The following is a 16378-nucleotide window of genomic DNA, read 5'->3' as shown; positions in this document are numbered from 1 at the left end:
TACCCTCAGCAAAAACTTACAGGCTCTCACTTTGATTTGAGGAAAACTTAAAATAAGTAACACGTTGTAAAATTGTTTCCATTTGAATATTCATTTCTAAAAGCCAGTCACATTTTTTATATCCCCAATTATATATTTGTTAACATTGACTGCATCTAAGATCACTATTTTTGTGGACTCCTTAAAGTGTTTGCCACTTGACTTAACCTCTTTCTATTTTCCAGAACGGTTTATTCTGTAATAATTCGATTTACGCAAGTAATGCAATGCAATTTTTTGGTAAATAAGTTAGCATTTTTATCGAAACTTCACATTTTTGCGCTTTGCCTGTAAAACAAAACTGAGGGCTCTACCTCCCAGGCGTGACGAGAAGTACTGCTGTCGAGCAGCAGAATTATAAACAACAGCAGCGTCGTTTAAAAACTTTTTCGTGTTTTTTGACTGGAACAGATGGTATAAGGACGAGGAACAGGCATTTGGGATTAACGTACAAGATCTGAAAACGTTTCTCTGGGCTGTCATTTTCAACGGAGCCTGTAAACGCAGCTGTGTGAAAGTGGCATGAAGTGAAAGGGGAAGTGAAACTTCAGCTAGTTGGACATTAAACTAAACAAGTGCGAAGAAACAACAGAAAGTACCTCAAAAGTTGACAAGGTAAAGCTAACTAAAGCCATTTTTTCACAAATCTTACACAGTAAACAGTTGTAGAATGGATTAATTAACGCTACGTGTAGTTTTTTTTACATTAGTTCAGGTAATGTTAGTGAATTGTAAAGCTAATTAGCAACCTAGCTTCAGTGTTGCCAGACAGTAACAGACGTGTTGTTCTGAGCTGTTATAAGTTGTTTATGTGTGTTTGTACAGAGTCTCCTGACACCATGACGGATCCATCATCATCACACATGTTCTTCATCATAACAGAAAAGCCTAAATACCCTGGACACATTCGTCCTGGAGCTATATGTTTCATCCGTACATATAAATATGAGTCAGAAATCTCAAAAACTGCTTCTGTCACAAAGTTACGAGTCCTTCCTTTGCCAGATGCGATGTTAGATTATGATATTGAGATGAACTGCATGAAGCCCCTAACTGAAGAGAAGGCTGACCTGCTGTTGGCGATGGCTGAAGAAGACAGGTTGAAATGGTTCAGAGACAGGAAAGCTCTCCAAACAGCCCTGGGACTGACAGTGGGGACAGCAGTGACCGTGGAAGAGGATCAGCAGAATCTGAGAGGCGTCATTCGTTATATTGGACCGATGATAGAGCCAAGCCGTGCCCGCCCCATTACAGGACGGTTCTTTGGAATTGAACTGCAGGTGTGAATGAGTGCTAAATAAGAAATGTGTATTTTTTCCTTTCCGTTCATGTACAATCATTGTAAAACACAAATGATGAATTCAGACTCTGACTTTGTGGGTCGCCACATTAAGAATAATTGCGCCTGAGCCGCACGCCATCCTCCGTGCTTCATCGGTTTCTGGCAGGTTACAGGTCAAAACTATGCATACAGTCTGAAAGGTACACATACGTTTCCCTAAACCTTTCAATAACTGGCTCTGAAGGATCTAGACAGTCTTAACTTGCCGATGCCACAGCCTATTAACTTCTTGTTAGTGATTATGATTGACTGCAGCTGATACTTTCTCTTTGCCAGCATAAAAAAATGATTTGTTTGACAGCACTCACTGGGCTGACCAATGCTCAGAACAATGGGAAAGTCTGAGGTACTCAGTGAAGATCTGTAAAGGAGAATTGTGGATTTAAACAAGTTGGAAAAGTCTTTTGGAGATGTTTCCAAACAACATTAGAAGTTATTTGGGTGTGTCACCACTTTGTCAAGGTCTGGAAACTGGTTCAGGTATTCAGGAACATCTCAGAACTACCAAAGCTCAAGCTTGTCCTGAATTGGAAACTTCTGGAAAACCACTGGACTGTCCAAAGTGAGGCCGGTTTTCCATCTCCATGGACTGAGGAGTTGCTGACCAAGAAATAAGCCACACCTTCAGACCTGATGGATGTCAAATGCCTTCTGAAGAGAAGTTTGAACGCATAGACAGTAGAAGCACACAACTGTTTTCTGATTGGATAAAGCGGCTAACGTTTTGCTTCTGGAATGGCCTTTGACCGCAACCTTTTTAAAATATTTGTGGGCTACGATTAAAAGTGAAGCTCGTAGCACAAAACCAACCAATTTAAATGAACTTCACCAAGAGGAAGAGTGGGGGTGGGAGTGTATGGCTATATTTGAGCCTGTATGTATAATTTTGACTCTGTGGATCAGAGAAAATCCACAATAATTTAAAACTTGTTCACAAAATTTCTTGTTTAAGAAAAAAACCCAAAACAACAACAACAGAAGCTGTGTGTTGTAAAATCATTCCTGGGGAAAAAAAAGAACGATTCAAATGAATCATTAAAATGACATTATTGCCTATGAAGACAATTTAAACTTCTAACATCAGTTGTATGTTTTGTTTTGTTCTTGTTTTCCAGGGAGAAGACAAAGGGAAGGGAAACAACAACGGGATTTTCGGACATAAACAGCATTTCACATGTGAGAAGAATTGTGGCGTTTTTGCTCCGTTTTCCAGGGTCAGACCTGTGGCTCCCAGCTCTCTGTTGCGCGCCATGTCTGAACCCAGTGCTCAGCCAGAAACAGAAGAGCTGTCTCCAGGAGACAGAGTCACCTACTTCACCAAAGATAAAAGTCACCATGGAATGGTGGTGAGTGTGGAAGAAGAGGATGGGAAACCGTATGTGAGGATCTCCACTGTAAGTAAAGTTTTCATTTGTTTAAAAAAAAAAAAACAACAACAGTCAATTTCTTTAATGTCTTGTTCCCAAGGCAACATCATTTTCAACATGAATTGTTCTTGTCTTTAGGATGTGGATGAGTCTGGAAAGACAGGAGGAGAAGTTAAAGTTTCAATAGAAATGGTTGCTAAAGGAGAAGTGCCTTCAGGTTTGAGCAACTCTTTAAACATATGAAGCTGTTTTCTACAGTTGTCTGAAATCTGACGCAGATCATTCTGTAGGTCCTGAGAGCATGATCGTTGATTCTCCACCAGTAAAAACGCACACTGATCTACACATGGGTCTGAACTCCATGGTAGAAGTGACTTTAGCTACTGGGAATGCATATGGAATCATCCGCTGGATGGGCCTTCTGCCTGAACGTAACGATGTGATGGTTGGGCTCGAGCTGGTAAATCTTTATTCTGATGTTTATGTTTAGGTTTAAGACTACAGACTCCAAATCTGAAATTCCTCATCCTCTCTACTAAAGAGGAGAGGTGCCATCCAGCCTGTTATCAGGTCACACATTCAAAAGCCTGCCTCTCTGATGGTATGGGGATGCATTAAATGTGTTTGCAGGAAGAAGACAATGGAGTGAGTGATGGTACCTTTAAAGGATGCCGCTTTTTCACATGTCCTCCAAAGAGAGCTCTGTTTGTGAAGCCGACGTCATGCCGCCCGGACTCGCGCTTTCAGACCATATCAGCCAATCACTGCGAGAAGATGCCAGAAATGGACAAATTAGGTAAGTCTATCGCTCATTCAGGAGATGGATGCTATGACTTATCATTTTGTATATATATAATATTTAACTGTATTTGCAGTTTTCCCCATAGAAATACCTTGAGAACATTGTTCTCTTTGGAAACTGCTCTGTTTTGTCATCTTGTGCTACTTTTAGTTGTTAACTAGCCTTTTGATACTTTTAGCTAGCATTTTGCTGCTTTTGGCTTTTAGCCGGCGTTTTGCTTCATTTAGAGTTTGGCTTCTATTTTGTTCAATTAAGCTCTTAGCTGGCGCTCTTTTTCAGCGTCTTTAGCCGAACCGTCAGAGTCGTTCAGTGCTTCAAATGTGTTTGTTTTTGCATCAGATGAGGATGCAGATTACGGCACAGGAAACCTGGAGTGCTTTCCTCCAGTCAGCACCGAGCAGGTCAACCAGATTCTGATTGGACGGATGAAGGGGATCCAGGGACACTGTAACTCCTGCTACATGGACGCTGCTTTCTTCGGGTCAGGATCATAAACATATAATGATAAAAGCTGATGTAAGGCCTATGTTAGCTGTTTAAAGTTAATAACTGAGTGAGAGGTTTGGACATTTTTTCTGTTATAATTATTTACTCCAAACCTAGTTTAAAATGCCTTAAAGCAGATAATTTATTGTGTTTTAAAGCTAGCTGCTTGTCACAGAGGCAGTCAGACTGAATGAGTTTCTTTTGTCAGTTTGTTTGCCTGCTCCTCCGTGTTGGACTCCATGTTGTTTAAATCAACAACTCCTCAAGATGCCCCGATTCAGAGGACGCTGCTCCGTGACATCGTCAACCCCCTCCGCAGGTAAGTTTCATCTCTAACAGACAGAAAGACTTCTTGCCGTGTGTGATGATGGGTGTGTTTCTTGTAGTAAGGGGTTTGTCGAGGGGCAACACATCATGAAGTTCAGGATGCAGCTGCAGAGACATGGCTACTCTCACTCCTTCACCACAGATGAGAAGGGTCAGTCTGATCTGGAAGCTCCGGATTAAAACTCCAACCGGTTGATGAGATAAAAGCTACAAATGGTGTTCTCTGTCTTTCAGATCCAGAGGAGTTTCTGAACATTGTCATGCACCACATTCTGGCCCTTGACCCTCTGCTAAAACTGTAACTCCCAACTTTTAACTCCATGATTTGACTTGTAATCATTTCTGGGACTTGTCTGTGGATTAGATCCAATTTTCTGTTTCTTATTTCGACTCAGATCTGCTGCTGGCAAAGTGCAGGACAGCTACTGCTACCAGATTTTCCTGGATCAGAACCACAGCCTGGTTCTGCCGACAGTCCAGCAGCTCCTGGAGCATTCCTTCCACAGTGCAGGACTCAAGCTGGCAGAGGTGGGATCTCCTGTAAACTACCGCTTTCACTTTTCTTATTTCATTAAACTATGCTCTTCTTGGTTTCACTTTATTTGTTACAAGAAATTCTGTTTAAATGTTTGAGTCCATCCACTGAAGTATAGCTGATAAACCTTAAGATCTGTTATTAATGTATTTGTGTTAGCTGATTATTTTCTATGGTGTTTTTGTTTATTAAATTGAATTTTATCAGCTCTAACCACCAAACATTTAGCTGCTTTTAACTCAACATTTTATTGTCAGGATCCTTTTCCTCCACCAGGTGTCTCAGTTGGAGAGTTTTCTCCGCAGATCACCTGTAGTCAGTTAATTTCAGTCCGTTCCGTCTCCGTTCTCTGAATGTTCTTCTTTTTTTTTTTTTTTAATTCTTTTGTTTTCCATCTTCAGGTGCCGTCCTGCCTCATCCTCCAGATGCCTCGTTTTGGGAAGAAATTCAAGATGTTTGACAAAATTATTCCCTCTCTAGAGCTTGACATCACCGACCTCCTCTCTGAGGGTACACACACACACACACACACGTGCGCGCGCTCTGACATGATGTAACGCAGCGAAGACAACCCGTGGTCGGTGTGTGTTTCAGGTCCTCAGCAGTGCATCCTGTGTGGAAACCTGGCCGTGGAAGAGTGCACAGATTGTTTTAAAGAACATGTTTTCAGCCCGACGGGATTCAAAGTCTTCTGCAGGACGTGTTCGGCCCAGGTTTGTGCTTCTATCAGGACACACGAGTGATTCAGTCTGCGTTTGAGATGTTAAAACTGAGCCATGATGCAACAGGACAAACACAACAGAACGGCTCAGAAAGAAAACAATCAAGGTGCTGCAGCGGTCCAGTCAGTCCAGAACCTCAGACTGATGACCTCATTTAAAGCCTGAACTAATTATTTTATGAATGTCCATATAATCTATAAGCTAAAAGGGAATGGTCCTTCCTTTTTTTTTACCATATCTGTATTTCAGACAGTTCTTCTGATAAAGGAATGACCGTTAAAGTTAGCAGAACATTTGTTTAGGAATGCACAATGATTTACTTTATGTTTAGTCAGTTTGTTTGTGCACCCGATTGCTCAGCAGCTAATTAACGATCATTACAAGAATGCCATCTGCTCTTTAAGTGCAGGCTGAAATAAGGAGTGCTGAAACAATTTATCACTCCACTGATTTAATTTAAATTTAAAAAAAATCTAAATCAAGGGGAAAAAATGTCAGCAATATCTGCTTCCAGCAGACTTTCACTTTATCATCAAACCTACTTTGCCTAAAAGTGACCAGATTATTTTGAAATATAGTAATTTTTCGTGTGTGTTCTCCGCAGGTGCACAACCATCCCCAGCGCCGGTCCCACCAGCCTGTCCCTCTGGAGATCCCGAAGGGTTACCTGGGCCGTGGCATCCCTCACACCCTGACCCGAGACAGGCTGGAGCTGTTCGCCGTGCTCTGCATCGAGACGAGCCACTACGTGTCCTTTGTCAAACACGGACCAAACAACCACGACTGGATCTTCTTCGACAGCATGGCCGACAGACAAGGTGGGCGGGTGGTTTTTATTCCACATCCACACAAACCGCCCACATCTAAACCCGAGTTTGGTTGATGATGTGAGCGCTGAGTCAGCATTCAGGCCCTACTGTTCTGCTACATTTAGCTTCTGGCTACATATTCACAGAAACTCTCTCTTTTGTTTTCAGGAGAGATGGATGGCTTCAACATCCCGGAGGTGCAAGCCTGTCCCGAGGTCGGCATGTACCTGGAAATGTCTCCCATCGAGCTGGCCAATCAGGCGCCTCGGGACATGAAAGGCGTGGCCAAGCGTCTCTTCTGTGACGCCTACATGTACCTGTATCAGAGCACCAGCATGTGCCTGTACCGCTGAGGGGACGATTCGCTGCACATGAAACATGTTGCTGTTTTATTCTATTTTTTTACTTCATTTTTGCTGGATTCCTTTGTTTTCCTTTAATGAGATGTACACAAACATTTAAAGTTGTGTATTTTTACACATATATATATATATATATATATATATATATATAAATGATATTTCTCCTGGTGTAGGGAAAAGGCAAGCAAGAATGAGTGATTTATAAAAAAAAATGTTTTTTAATGTTTAATATTGTGTAAACAAAGGATAAACTGACAAGTTCTTTGCACTGACAAAAAATGTCAACATGCAGACTGTAAATGAATTGACATTAAATCAGTGTTCCCTAAAACTGTTCCTTAGGGTTCCCTTTCCTGCAGCCGTTTCTGTGCTTCAACTCACCTGGGTTAACGAGGAGGAAATCCGTCCTTTGAACGGGTTGTTTTCGAGCAGGGAGTCGTTTAAAACATGCTCTGAGCTCCAGGGTGGGAGAACGCTGCATTAAAACATGTTGCACTAAAATATTTGAATCTTATGTTCAAGTTTGCTGCTTATATTTAGTTCTGTTTAGGGCTCTTTACATATTATTGTTTGTTTCAGACCAAATGGCACCAAAGTTGTGGTAATTATAAGGTCTAAATGTTCTTAAATTGTTCCGAAGGCTAAACTCTGACAAACACGGTGAACGGACCAGTTAATCTTAGTGAAATGTGTTCAGTTCCTGATAGTTTTATGTCACCTCAGGAAATTAAATTTAACTTTTATTTTTGACATAAAACTGTTGTGTTGGGATCGTTGGTACCGTGCAGAATGTTGCTCAGTTGAGACTTTGTGTTAATTACATTTTGATTGTGATACAGTGGACATAATTAAACAGAAAATAATAAAACTATAACTGTTTGTCTTTATTCATAGAGTTGGAGATGTGTTGATGCGTAAAAAACACCAAGAGTGTATCTTATACTGGCAGAAATGCTCATTACCCATTCTGTCTGTATTAATTGCTCATGGCATCTGTGGGGGTAAAACTCTGTTTTAGTCACTCTTATATTTAGGACGTGTACAAACTCCACAAATACCACGTTTTTGTCATTTTCTGCTGATCAAATTAAATCAGGTTCGTGTTTCCAAATTTGTTGATTAATTTTTTGAAATTCAACATTTAAGTTCCTAAAATTAGTTTTATATTCTTCAACAGCTCAGAGCAGCTAGAGATCATCTTTGAACCGGAGCTTATATTTTATATCCTTTCTGTTAGTTTTAATTGATCATTTTCAATGGAAGCATACACAAAAGTTGGGATACAGTCGAAGAAATATGCGTCGGTCGTCTTGTGGTGGCAGGTTCAACAACTAACGTACAAAAAGCTGAAGCTTTCACTGCTGGGAGGGGTGAGCCTCAGAGCTCAGATGTTATTTCAAAAAGCTGAATAAGTTGAGAGGATAACAACAAGCAGAGCCCTGCAGGTGATGAATCCTTCCTGATGTCATCAGAATACGACAGATGCTAATAAAGATGATGCAAAATGCAAATAATATTTTAGGTTTTCAATGTCTGATATTATCAGGCACTTCTAATATCCCGGTGACCATTTAACCAGGGATTATCGGTCTCTTCATGTTTGTTTTGATAAAAAATAAGAAGTCAAAACTTGTTTTTTTAAATGTGCCCATATGTTCATGCTGCTTTCTGGGGCAAAGTCTGATTCAGCACCACACAGTGATCTCTGAAACAGCTCCGGGGTCTTTTTTTTTCATCCTTTGTGTTTTCTTTAAATTTGATGCGAGAGCAGAATTCTTTCTCCCTCCCGTCTCCCAAAGGCCAACTTGCATCCCCACGTCTTTACTCACGCCGAGCGGAAAATTGGCTCCACGTCGAGCCTGAGCACGCTCTGAGAGCCGAGGCTCCACTAGGAGGGGATATTTTGCTGATTAAAAAACATTTTCTCCCAGTGTGCTTAAAAAAAAACCCAGTTTTCATTTCAAAGTGATTTCTCTCATGCAGCAGATTAGTGGAGCTCTCATTGCTTGTCTTTATTGCTCAGCCTTGTGTCTGCACACACATTTTAATGCTCACTTAGTGTTTCCATCAGAAAACAAAATAGAAAATTGACTGTTAGTGCTCCTCAAAGACTTTGCATCCTCGCTGAGATGTAAAACGTCTGCTACACTTACATCGAACAAAACACTGCTTTAAAGCATCACCCCGAGCTCAACGTGATCAGCCCAGCTTCTCTCACACTCCAACACGACATGGCCTGAATGCACAAAAGCTTCTCTTCCTTTAAAGTGCACAGGCTTGTCAGCTCTTTCTCCCTCCACCTCATATTTCTTTCAAACGATGCCTGGCTGAATATTTGTCTTGTTTCTGGGCGCTTTTGATCCTGCTGTCTCTGGTCTCTGAGTGACCTCTGCGTTAGAGAGGAGCGCTGAGTTTTGTGATGAGTCGGGCTCTTTTATCCACTCCGGGACGCAGACCAGAGCCTTGAGTCCTAACACGAGGCCTTGCAGTAGCAGAAAACAGCCTCCCTTTCATTCAACATGCTCAGCATATTCACTGTTATTCAGAAAACAACTGATCCTGCATGTGCATGTTTACATAAAGGGAGGAGTTGTGTTTGTTTTGAGCAATAAAGTTGATCCACTGCTGGCTTTGTTGACAGAAGATAAAGTCACAGTAATAAAGCACACAGAGGCCAAAGCAGCAGACCGACTTCTTCATCAACTTGACATTTGCAATTTGGCAAACAAAACAATCTGAAGTTATGCTGTCCAAGAAACACTATTCTATAAAAGAAAAAACACCAAAAATTTGCTTTTGTTGTCTCCTCCTCAATAGATCTAACTGTGATGATCGTTTCAGAGCTTCCCATTAATGAGGTTTGTTAATTAATCAATTATCCTTTCTTGTTTTTGTTTCAGCCTTAATCTCATAACAGTAGATGCTTCAAACCCCATTTTATTAAACCTCTTCCTGTTTTCAGACCACATGTCACAGTTCTTAACAAAAGTGGACCCATAAGAAGAACTCCGCAGGAAGAAGCTGGAACCCAAACATCTGGATTTCTTTAAGCAAACCGAAGATGCTCCAAAATGATACAGGCGGGGAAATAACAAATTTCCCCTTTTTCTTTGTAAGTTTACTAAGTTACAAAGAAATGAACAAAGTTTATCATTTTTGGTTTCATTTCAATACAAAGAAAGAGAGAAAAAAAACACATCAAATCACTAAATAAAAGTCCAAATCTGACTCACAAATTACTGAGAGGAAAAAGGTTTAATTTACTGGTGCAGATAAATTTGTTGGTTCCCTTTCATTAAATAATAAAAACCCCACAAAGGTCTCTAAAATAACCAGAAATTAAAAATAAATAAATAAACGAATGAAACTGGCCTTTAGAAGAAGGGATGGTACCTTAACGTAATATTTTGCTGCTCAACCGTTTGATTTCTGTACCTCTGAGACGTCTGCACCTGTCTCGAATTGAGTTTGTATAAACCGTTCAGAGACTCGTGCCAACATTTAATAGTTTTTTTTTTTAACTGGTTTTCTGTTCGCCCCTCAGACTGGTGAAGAACCCGGACAGCAGGTATTGTAGGGGGAGGTGTTTCAAGTCTCTCCCAGCTCACCTGCTGAAGCTCGGAGCTCCTTCAGAGCTGCCAGGTGTCCTGGTGTCTTCTCTCATTGTCCTCCTTCTTCACGGCCACTCAGTTTGTGAGGACAGTCTGCTCCTGGTAGATTTAAACATGTCCCATAGTCCTCCCATTTCTTCATGATGAATTTAACAGAACCCCTGGGGGTGTTTAAGGCCTTGGAGATCCTTTTGTATCCATCCCCTGACTTGTAATTTTCAATAATCCTTTCTCAGAGTTGAACTAAAGGGGGTGGATATTTATGCAACTACTTACTTTATATCATACATTTTAATTTAATTGATTTTCCTCTGTAGAAATTTAGTTTCTCTTTGACACAGGTTTTATTCTTTTATATATACTTTTTGTTAAAAAAAGGGCAAATTTATTGCGATCAAGACTGATTTATGACATCCAAGGGATTGAATACTTTTGCAAGGCACTTTGTTTCTACCCTGAGTTTACATCTTATCTGACCGGTTTGATCTGAACATTTTGTTCTCTGCAGCGTGCTGTCAGGAAGCTGTCAGCGACGTCGTCCTGTCATCAGTCTTCTTCAGGTTTAGATGATTGTGTCTTTTCTAATGTAATGTTTAGTCCAGTATAACGCTGAGTGAAGAAGATGAAACTGGGTCGTTAAAGTGAAAACAAGAACAACAGAAGCCAAAGGGAGCAGAACCAAATAAAAAAACAGCAGAACGGGAACTAAAGGGTAGCTAAAAAGTAAAAAAGCAGCAAGGCAGCTAAAAGGTAAAACGAGCAAAACACCAAATAAAACCTGAATTTAGCAACATCATAGGTAAAAGCTAAAATAGCCAAACCATAGATGAAAACTAAAGTGGTAGCTAAAAGCTGTAGCTAATGGCTCAAAGTAGAAAAACGATAGCTAATAGGAGCGGAAGATGACAAAATAAGAGTAATATGTAGGGATTATTTAATTTAAATAAAAGTTAAATATTTAAAAAGTAATAAAAGTCATAGCACCCTATTCCTGATCGAGCTGGGCGTTTTGGATATGTGAATGTTTAAAATGGCAAAAAAATGTACAAAAGAAACAGGACAAAAAATAATGTGAAGGTTGAGTAAGCGTTCACACAATAAATCATTTGCTTAAATTTATTAAAGTATTTATTGTATATTCTGCTCCGTGTTTAATCAAGTCACCAAAAGTTCCTCTTCTCCCACGAGAAGAGAGGCTTTTGTTGTCCTCACCTCTCCACAAGAATTATGACTTTCAGCGACTTAGCAGCATTAACACTCATAAACATGTCATTAAAGCAGGCGTGTTGCTCTAATACAGAGTTTGTGAGGGGTTTCTGTGCTTTGCGTCTGCCGAAGGTGGCATTAATTCACGACTCTGGATGTGATCTTTAGATATTTGTCTGTCAGCACCTGCAGGATCCTCATCTGAATTCATCATGACCATATGAACTCCACCGGCTGCCCAGCGTTTCATCTACATAATTAAGCTCTGGAAAGGTTAATGCTCTCTCATTTGCAGTTTCAAAAACTCTCCCAGAGTGTTTTGTTGTCCCTGTTCAAACCCCCCACACCAGCCACGTGTGACGAGAGCCAAGCCGGCTAATAAAGGAAAGTATCTGACGGACTAAAAGATGTGGTAAAGGAAGCTGAAACCTGATGGTGATAAGTAATAATAATAAATGTTGTGTCTGTGTGCTCAGGGAGAAGTCGCCCATGGGGGCTGCAGTTGATTTATCCGTTTCAATAAACAGAGAGATGAGTTTACTCTTAATGGGGCCATGAGACGTGGCTTTTACTGAGAAATCGCTGATCAATTCCCACCAGGCTGCAGGTTTTTAGTGCAGCTGGTGACTTTCTCTTAATCTCCTACTTAATGTGTCATGTGGATGCTGCACCCACTGATTTGCAACCTTAATTCCAGCGCTCTGATGGACCTAAAGCTTCAGTCGTGTTTCCAACAAGGATTCATGGATGCCATAAACTTCTAATTGGGTGAAATCTAGAACAAAAACAACTCTCACTTGTGGCATCTGCCAAATGTTAACTTGTAATGCAGAAAGCATTTATGGAGAGCAAACCTCTGCAGAGACTGCAGAATAATCTGAAAGTGTAATAATTGAACCAAAATGAGTTTGAAGTTCTCAGAAACGCTGTGATGAGGTTCCCAGGATAGCAATGTTATTTAACCCACCGCTTTGGTTCAGACAACATAAACACAATAAATGTTTTACTTCTTGTGCCTTTATATGAAAGTGGAGCCAAAAAAACCACACTTAAATATGATTTTATACTGCTAATCTCATTAACAAAAACATCCTGTAGTAACTGTGGAGTCATTTTGAGATCCTTAATCAGCATGTGAGCACACATTTCATGTAACAGGACACTAACCTCCTTCTTCTTATATATTGAAGGCCTAGAATCCTTGAATAAATGCATATCGCCCGCCGCCTTTCATGTTTGAAACTAAGATTGTTTTGCAGAGAACTAGTTCAGGTAGAGCAGTTTTGGTCAAACCTTGAAGATAACATAATTTGTGATCTAATGCAGCTAAACTTCAGCTTAATATCTGCAAAATTCACTGCGTTAGATCCATGTTCATGTGACTCCAGGAAGATGGGCAGCCAATGAATTCTTTCAGAGTTTGGTTAAATTTCATCCAGGTGTGCAGGTAATAAAAATTCTGCAGGTGTAAAAAATGTATTGTCAGTTGGAGATGTGTTCACATCAGTTAGATGGACATTTGAAAGGAATAAAATGAACCACAAACTGCTCAATAATGTGTTTCTCCAACTGAACAGATATTTTTTTTAGTTTCTGCCTAAATGTAAAATATCAGAGTGGATTTGGACGCCATTTAAACGGAAACACCTCAAAGCAAAAGTGACATAACTAATTAAAGAAATATTTTTTTTTTTTAAAAAAAGGACCTGAACTTCTCATTTGGTCACAAAGATCAAACCAAACCATCCTGCAGGGATAAATTAGTTTATCTGTTTGTATTTGAAGCCCTGTTCTTTTAATAAAGACTCAACATTTGTTGGGATTTGTTCTATAAATTAAGAGTTTGATTATTTACTTTAATAAGCAGCTTCTTCTTCTCCTTTAAAGTGTCTCACAGGAACATTAATGTTATGGTTCCTTATTCCCATCACGCACAAACCAAGAAACTAAACCCCCTTTTTCAAAACAAACTCCTATCACACTTGGTCTAAAAAATGCTTTCTCTGGATTATTCCCAATCCTGGTGCTTAAAAGCATCAAATCATCTCAAACTCTTCTAAAGCTACACCACAATTTTTTAGAAGCACTCAGAGATCGCAAACCTCCAGCGTGATTAAAACATAGAGCGTAATAAAATCTATTTCTTATTTCTCACCAGAACAATTCTAATTTTAAGAAATCCTGATGAGATGACAGAAATCCTCCAACCTCAACATGAAAACCCCAGATGTCATGAGACGAGCTGAGATGTACATCAACATATAATCAGCCTTTCCAAGTCATCTTAACAAACGGCAGCCACCCTAATAATAAGAACGTAACCAGTGCAGTTCAGAGATAATGATGATAAATGCAGAGCTTCAAGTGTTCAATTAAGACAACATCATCAGAAGGAGAGGAAATGTTCACCACACGTCTCATTTATCTGATTAAGCTGAGTCATCTGAAACTCTATAGCAGCTGTTATTGTGCAAAAAGCTTTAAAGGAGCAACGAGCAAACAGAGGAGATCAGGACACACAGTTTAAGATGACTTTATAGTTGTGTCCAATCTGAAACCTCTCAGCCAAACCAGCCAGGAGGAGCTGGAGCCTCGTTAGGTTTCTAAAACCTGAGCCATAAATGAGCAGAAAAGCAGGAAGGTTGTATGTTTTTATTAATGTTTTTATCTCCAAGATAAACATTGAACCATAATTATTTAAATACTTCAGCAAAGTTTCACATCAGAATTTATCATTTTAACTTATTAATTTTACAATTAGGCAGTAAAATGCTGCTTGACTAATATACGACTCTGTCTAACGTCATCGGAACTGAAGATGATGATGATGATTTATGGTTTCAGCAATATTTTCCTTTTAACTACTGAGGTTCTCATCATGTTGGCTTTCCAGATCATTGAGGCAGGAAGTAAGAAAACAAAATACTAACAGAAGCTCAGCTAAAGAAGCTCTCTGGTCCATCCTACCAATGAGATGTAGGTCATGGCTGAGAGAATAATATTTGAAATGAGATTCCTCAGCCTTGGAGATAAACTGAGGAGCTCTGTCATCCGGGGGGAGCCGGTCCTCCTCACTGAAAGCTCCTCAGAAAGCTCTCGCCTTTCCTTTCTCTGCTCCATGTTCAGCGTGGAGCTCATAACCTCACCACACTACCCAGTGGCTGTTTGTTCCCTTTAAAGACTGAATTTAGACTGAATAAATGCTGGAAAGTTGGAACAAAGTTTTGTTTCAATGAGGGGTCCAACTAATTTAAACAGAAACTACAACCTTTTAGTTTTATGATTTCTGTTGCATCCAAGGCATAAAACAGGCAAATACTTTTCTGATTTCCAGGCTCCTTCATGGCTCGTCAGCTGAACACACCCACCCAGGCTCATTTCCCGCAAATCCGCCTTTTGTCCACTTTACCACCAACGCTGCCCACATCAGCCATTACTGTCCAGGTCAGACGTGAGAACAGGAAAGATGACTGGATCCTCCTCTCTGTCTCTCTTTGCGATACAATTAAATCTGACCTTCAAAACACAGACTCACATTCTCACTGACTGTCTCCGCTGCTCAGGACGAGCTGTACATGCAAAATAAAATCTGAATTCCTCTAATACAAATACAAGGGAAATGTCAGGGTTTGTGTGGTTAAAATGGTTATTCCTTTTGTCAATGTTTGCTCATTAAACAGTTTAAAAACACTTAAACTGATTGGACTACTTGAATTAGCAAGGCTCGAGAACAAAAAGAACATAAATAAAAGCCAACCAAGGACGAAATGTAAAATTAGCAGAGCTCATTCCAAGAAAGTCCTTCCAAGAGTTTATTTAAGAGCTCATCTGACCTACAAGCGATATAAAATATTAAATGTTCTGTAATCTTGAGTCTCAGTGGATCACTGTTCAAATCACCGTCTGAAAATATCTCCCCATAAATTCAGACGGGAGTCTGAAGGTTACCCCGTCCTGAGAGAGGATGAGATGTTCATCAAAATCAGCAGTGGTCAGATATCTACGCTCTGTAATCACAGATATCTCAGATGCTGTGGATACACGTGTGAGTGCAGGAAAATGAGCAGAGGGTTTCTTCTGTTCTGCTGAGACTGAACCGAGTGTTACGGGTCAGGTATGAACCACCCCTCAGGTGATTAGGAACAGGTTTACTCCAAGTTCCCAGGACCAGAACTGAACCAGGAGGGGCAGAATTTAGTTTCTTTGCTCCTAAACTCTGCAACCTGAAAACCTGAGACGTGCAGAAGCTGTTGGTTCCTTTAAGTCAGGACTGAAAACATTGCTTGCTGGCACTTTCCTATAAAGGTGAAAGTTTAGTTTTCTTAGTTTATCCATTTATTTTATTGGTTATGAGTTATTTCTTAATGTTTCTTTTCATGAGATGCACAGTTTTTGATGGGATTCTTTTATTTTTTTTCCTTTTTAACATAATTCCTTCAAGTATTTCACTTTGACTTGTCTTGTGTGCACGTTTAAAAGTTGTAATTATTTCTCGCTGGCATGAAAGGCGGGTAATCATGTTAACTGCACGTGCTCGTCTGTCTGTTAGCAAAATATTTCTCGAACCACTGGACGGACTTTAATGAAACTGTCAGAACGTAATCATCGGATGAACATGACTGATCCATCTTCGGAGTCAAGATGGCTGCCACAGCTAACCGACCTTAGCAAACACAAAAAACAAGGCTGTAACTCAGCCAGTAGCTGAGAGTCGTCCCCAACAAATATCCTGAAGTCACACTGACAATTATCAATCTTTCTGTTTCTCCC

General features: G+C 40.1%; 1 protein-coding gene across 1 annotated transcript; it reads left to right on the top strand.

The window, feature by feature from the left end:
- Window positions 1-359: 359 nt before the first annotated feature.
- On the top strand, window positions 360-7898 carry cyldl (cylindromatosis (turban tumor syndrome), like). The gene is made up of 15 exons (XM_017434290.3): window positions 360-654; window positions 865-1319; window positions 2497-2775; window positions 2887-2965; window positions 3039-3208; window positions 3379-3544; window positions 3890-4031; window positions 4245-4355; window positions 4423-4514; window positions 4598-4661; window positions 4759-4891; window positions 5300-5408; window positions 5493-5611; window positions 6225-6438; window positions 6598-7898. Exons 2-15 carry the CDS (start codon window positions 879-881, stop codon window positions 6780-6782), a joined length of 2304 nt encoding a protein of 767 aa, XP_017289779.1. The 5' UTR covers window positions 360-654; window positions 865-878; the 3' UTR covers window positions 6783-7898.
- Window positions 7899-16378: the final 8480 nt, after the last annotated feature.

This window comes from Kryptolebias marmoratus, linkage group LG18 (genome assembly GCF_001649575.2).
Source record: "Kryptolebias marmoratus isolate JLee-2015 linkage group LG18, ASM164957v2, whole genome shotgun sequence".
NCBI classification, from domain to species: Eukaryota; Metazoa; Chordata; class Actinopteri; order Cyprinodontiformes; family Rivulidae; genus Kryptolebias; species Kryptolebias marmoratus.
The sequence above is the reverse complement of the archived record's forward strand: the minus strand, read 5'-3'. Positions and strand labels throughout refer to the sequence as shown.

What these genes read in the sequence shown, in the direction of transcription:
- cyldl (XM_017434290.3), top strand. Translation starts at nt 879, where the DNA reads ATGACGGATCCATCATCATCACACATGTTCTTCATCATAACAGAAAAG. An exon ending in ATCGTCAACCCCCTCCGCAG is followed by an intron (nt 4,356 to 4,422) that starts GTAAGTTTCATC and finishes TGTTTCTTGTAG; the next exon opens with TAAGGGGTTTGTCGAGGGGC. An exon ending in CTTCACCACAGATGAGAAGG is followed by an intron (nt 4,515 to 4,597) that starts GTCAGTCTGATC and finishes TCTGTCTTTCAG; the next exon opens with ATCCAGAGGAGTTTCTGAAC.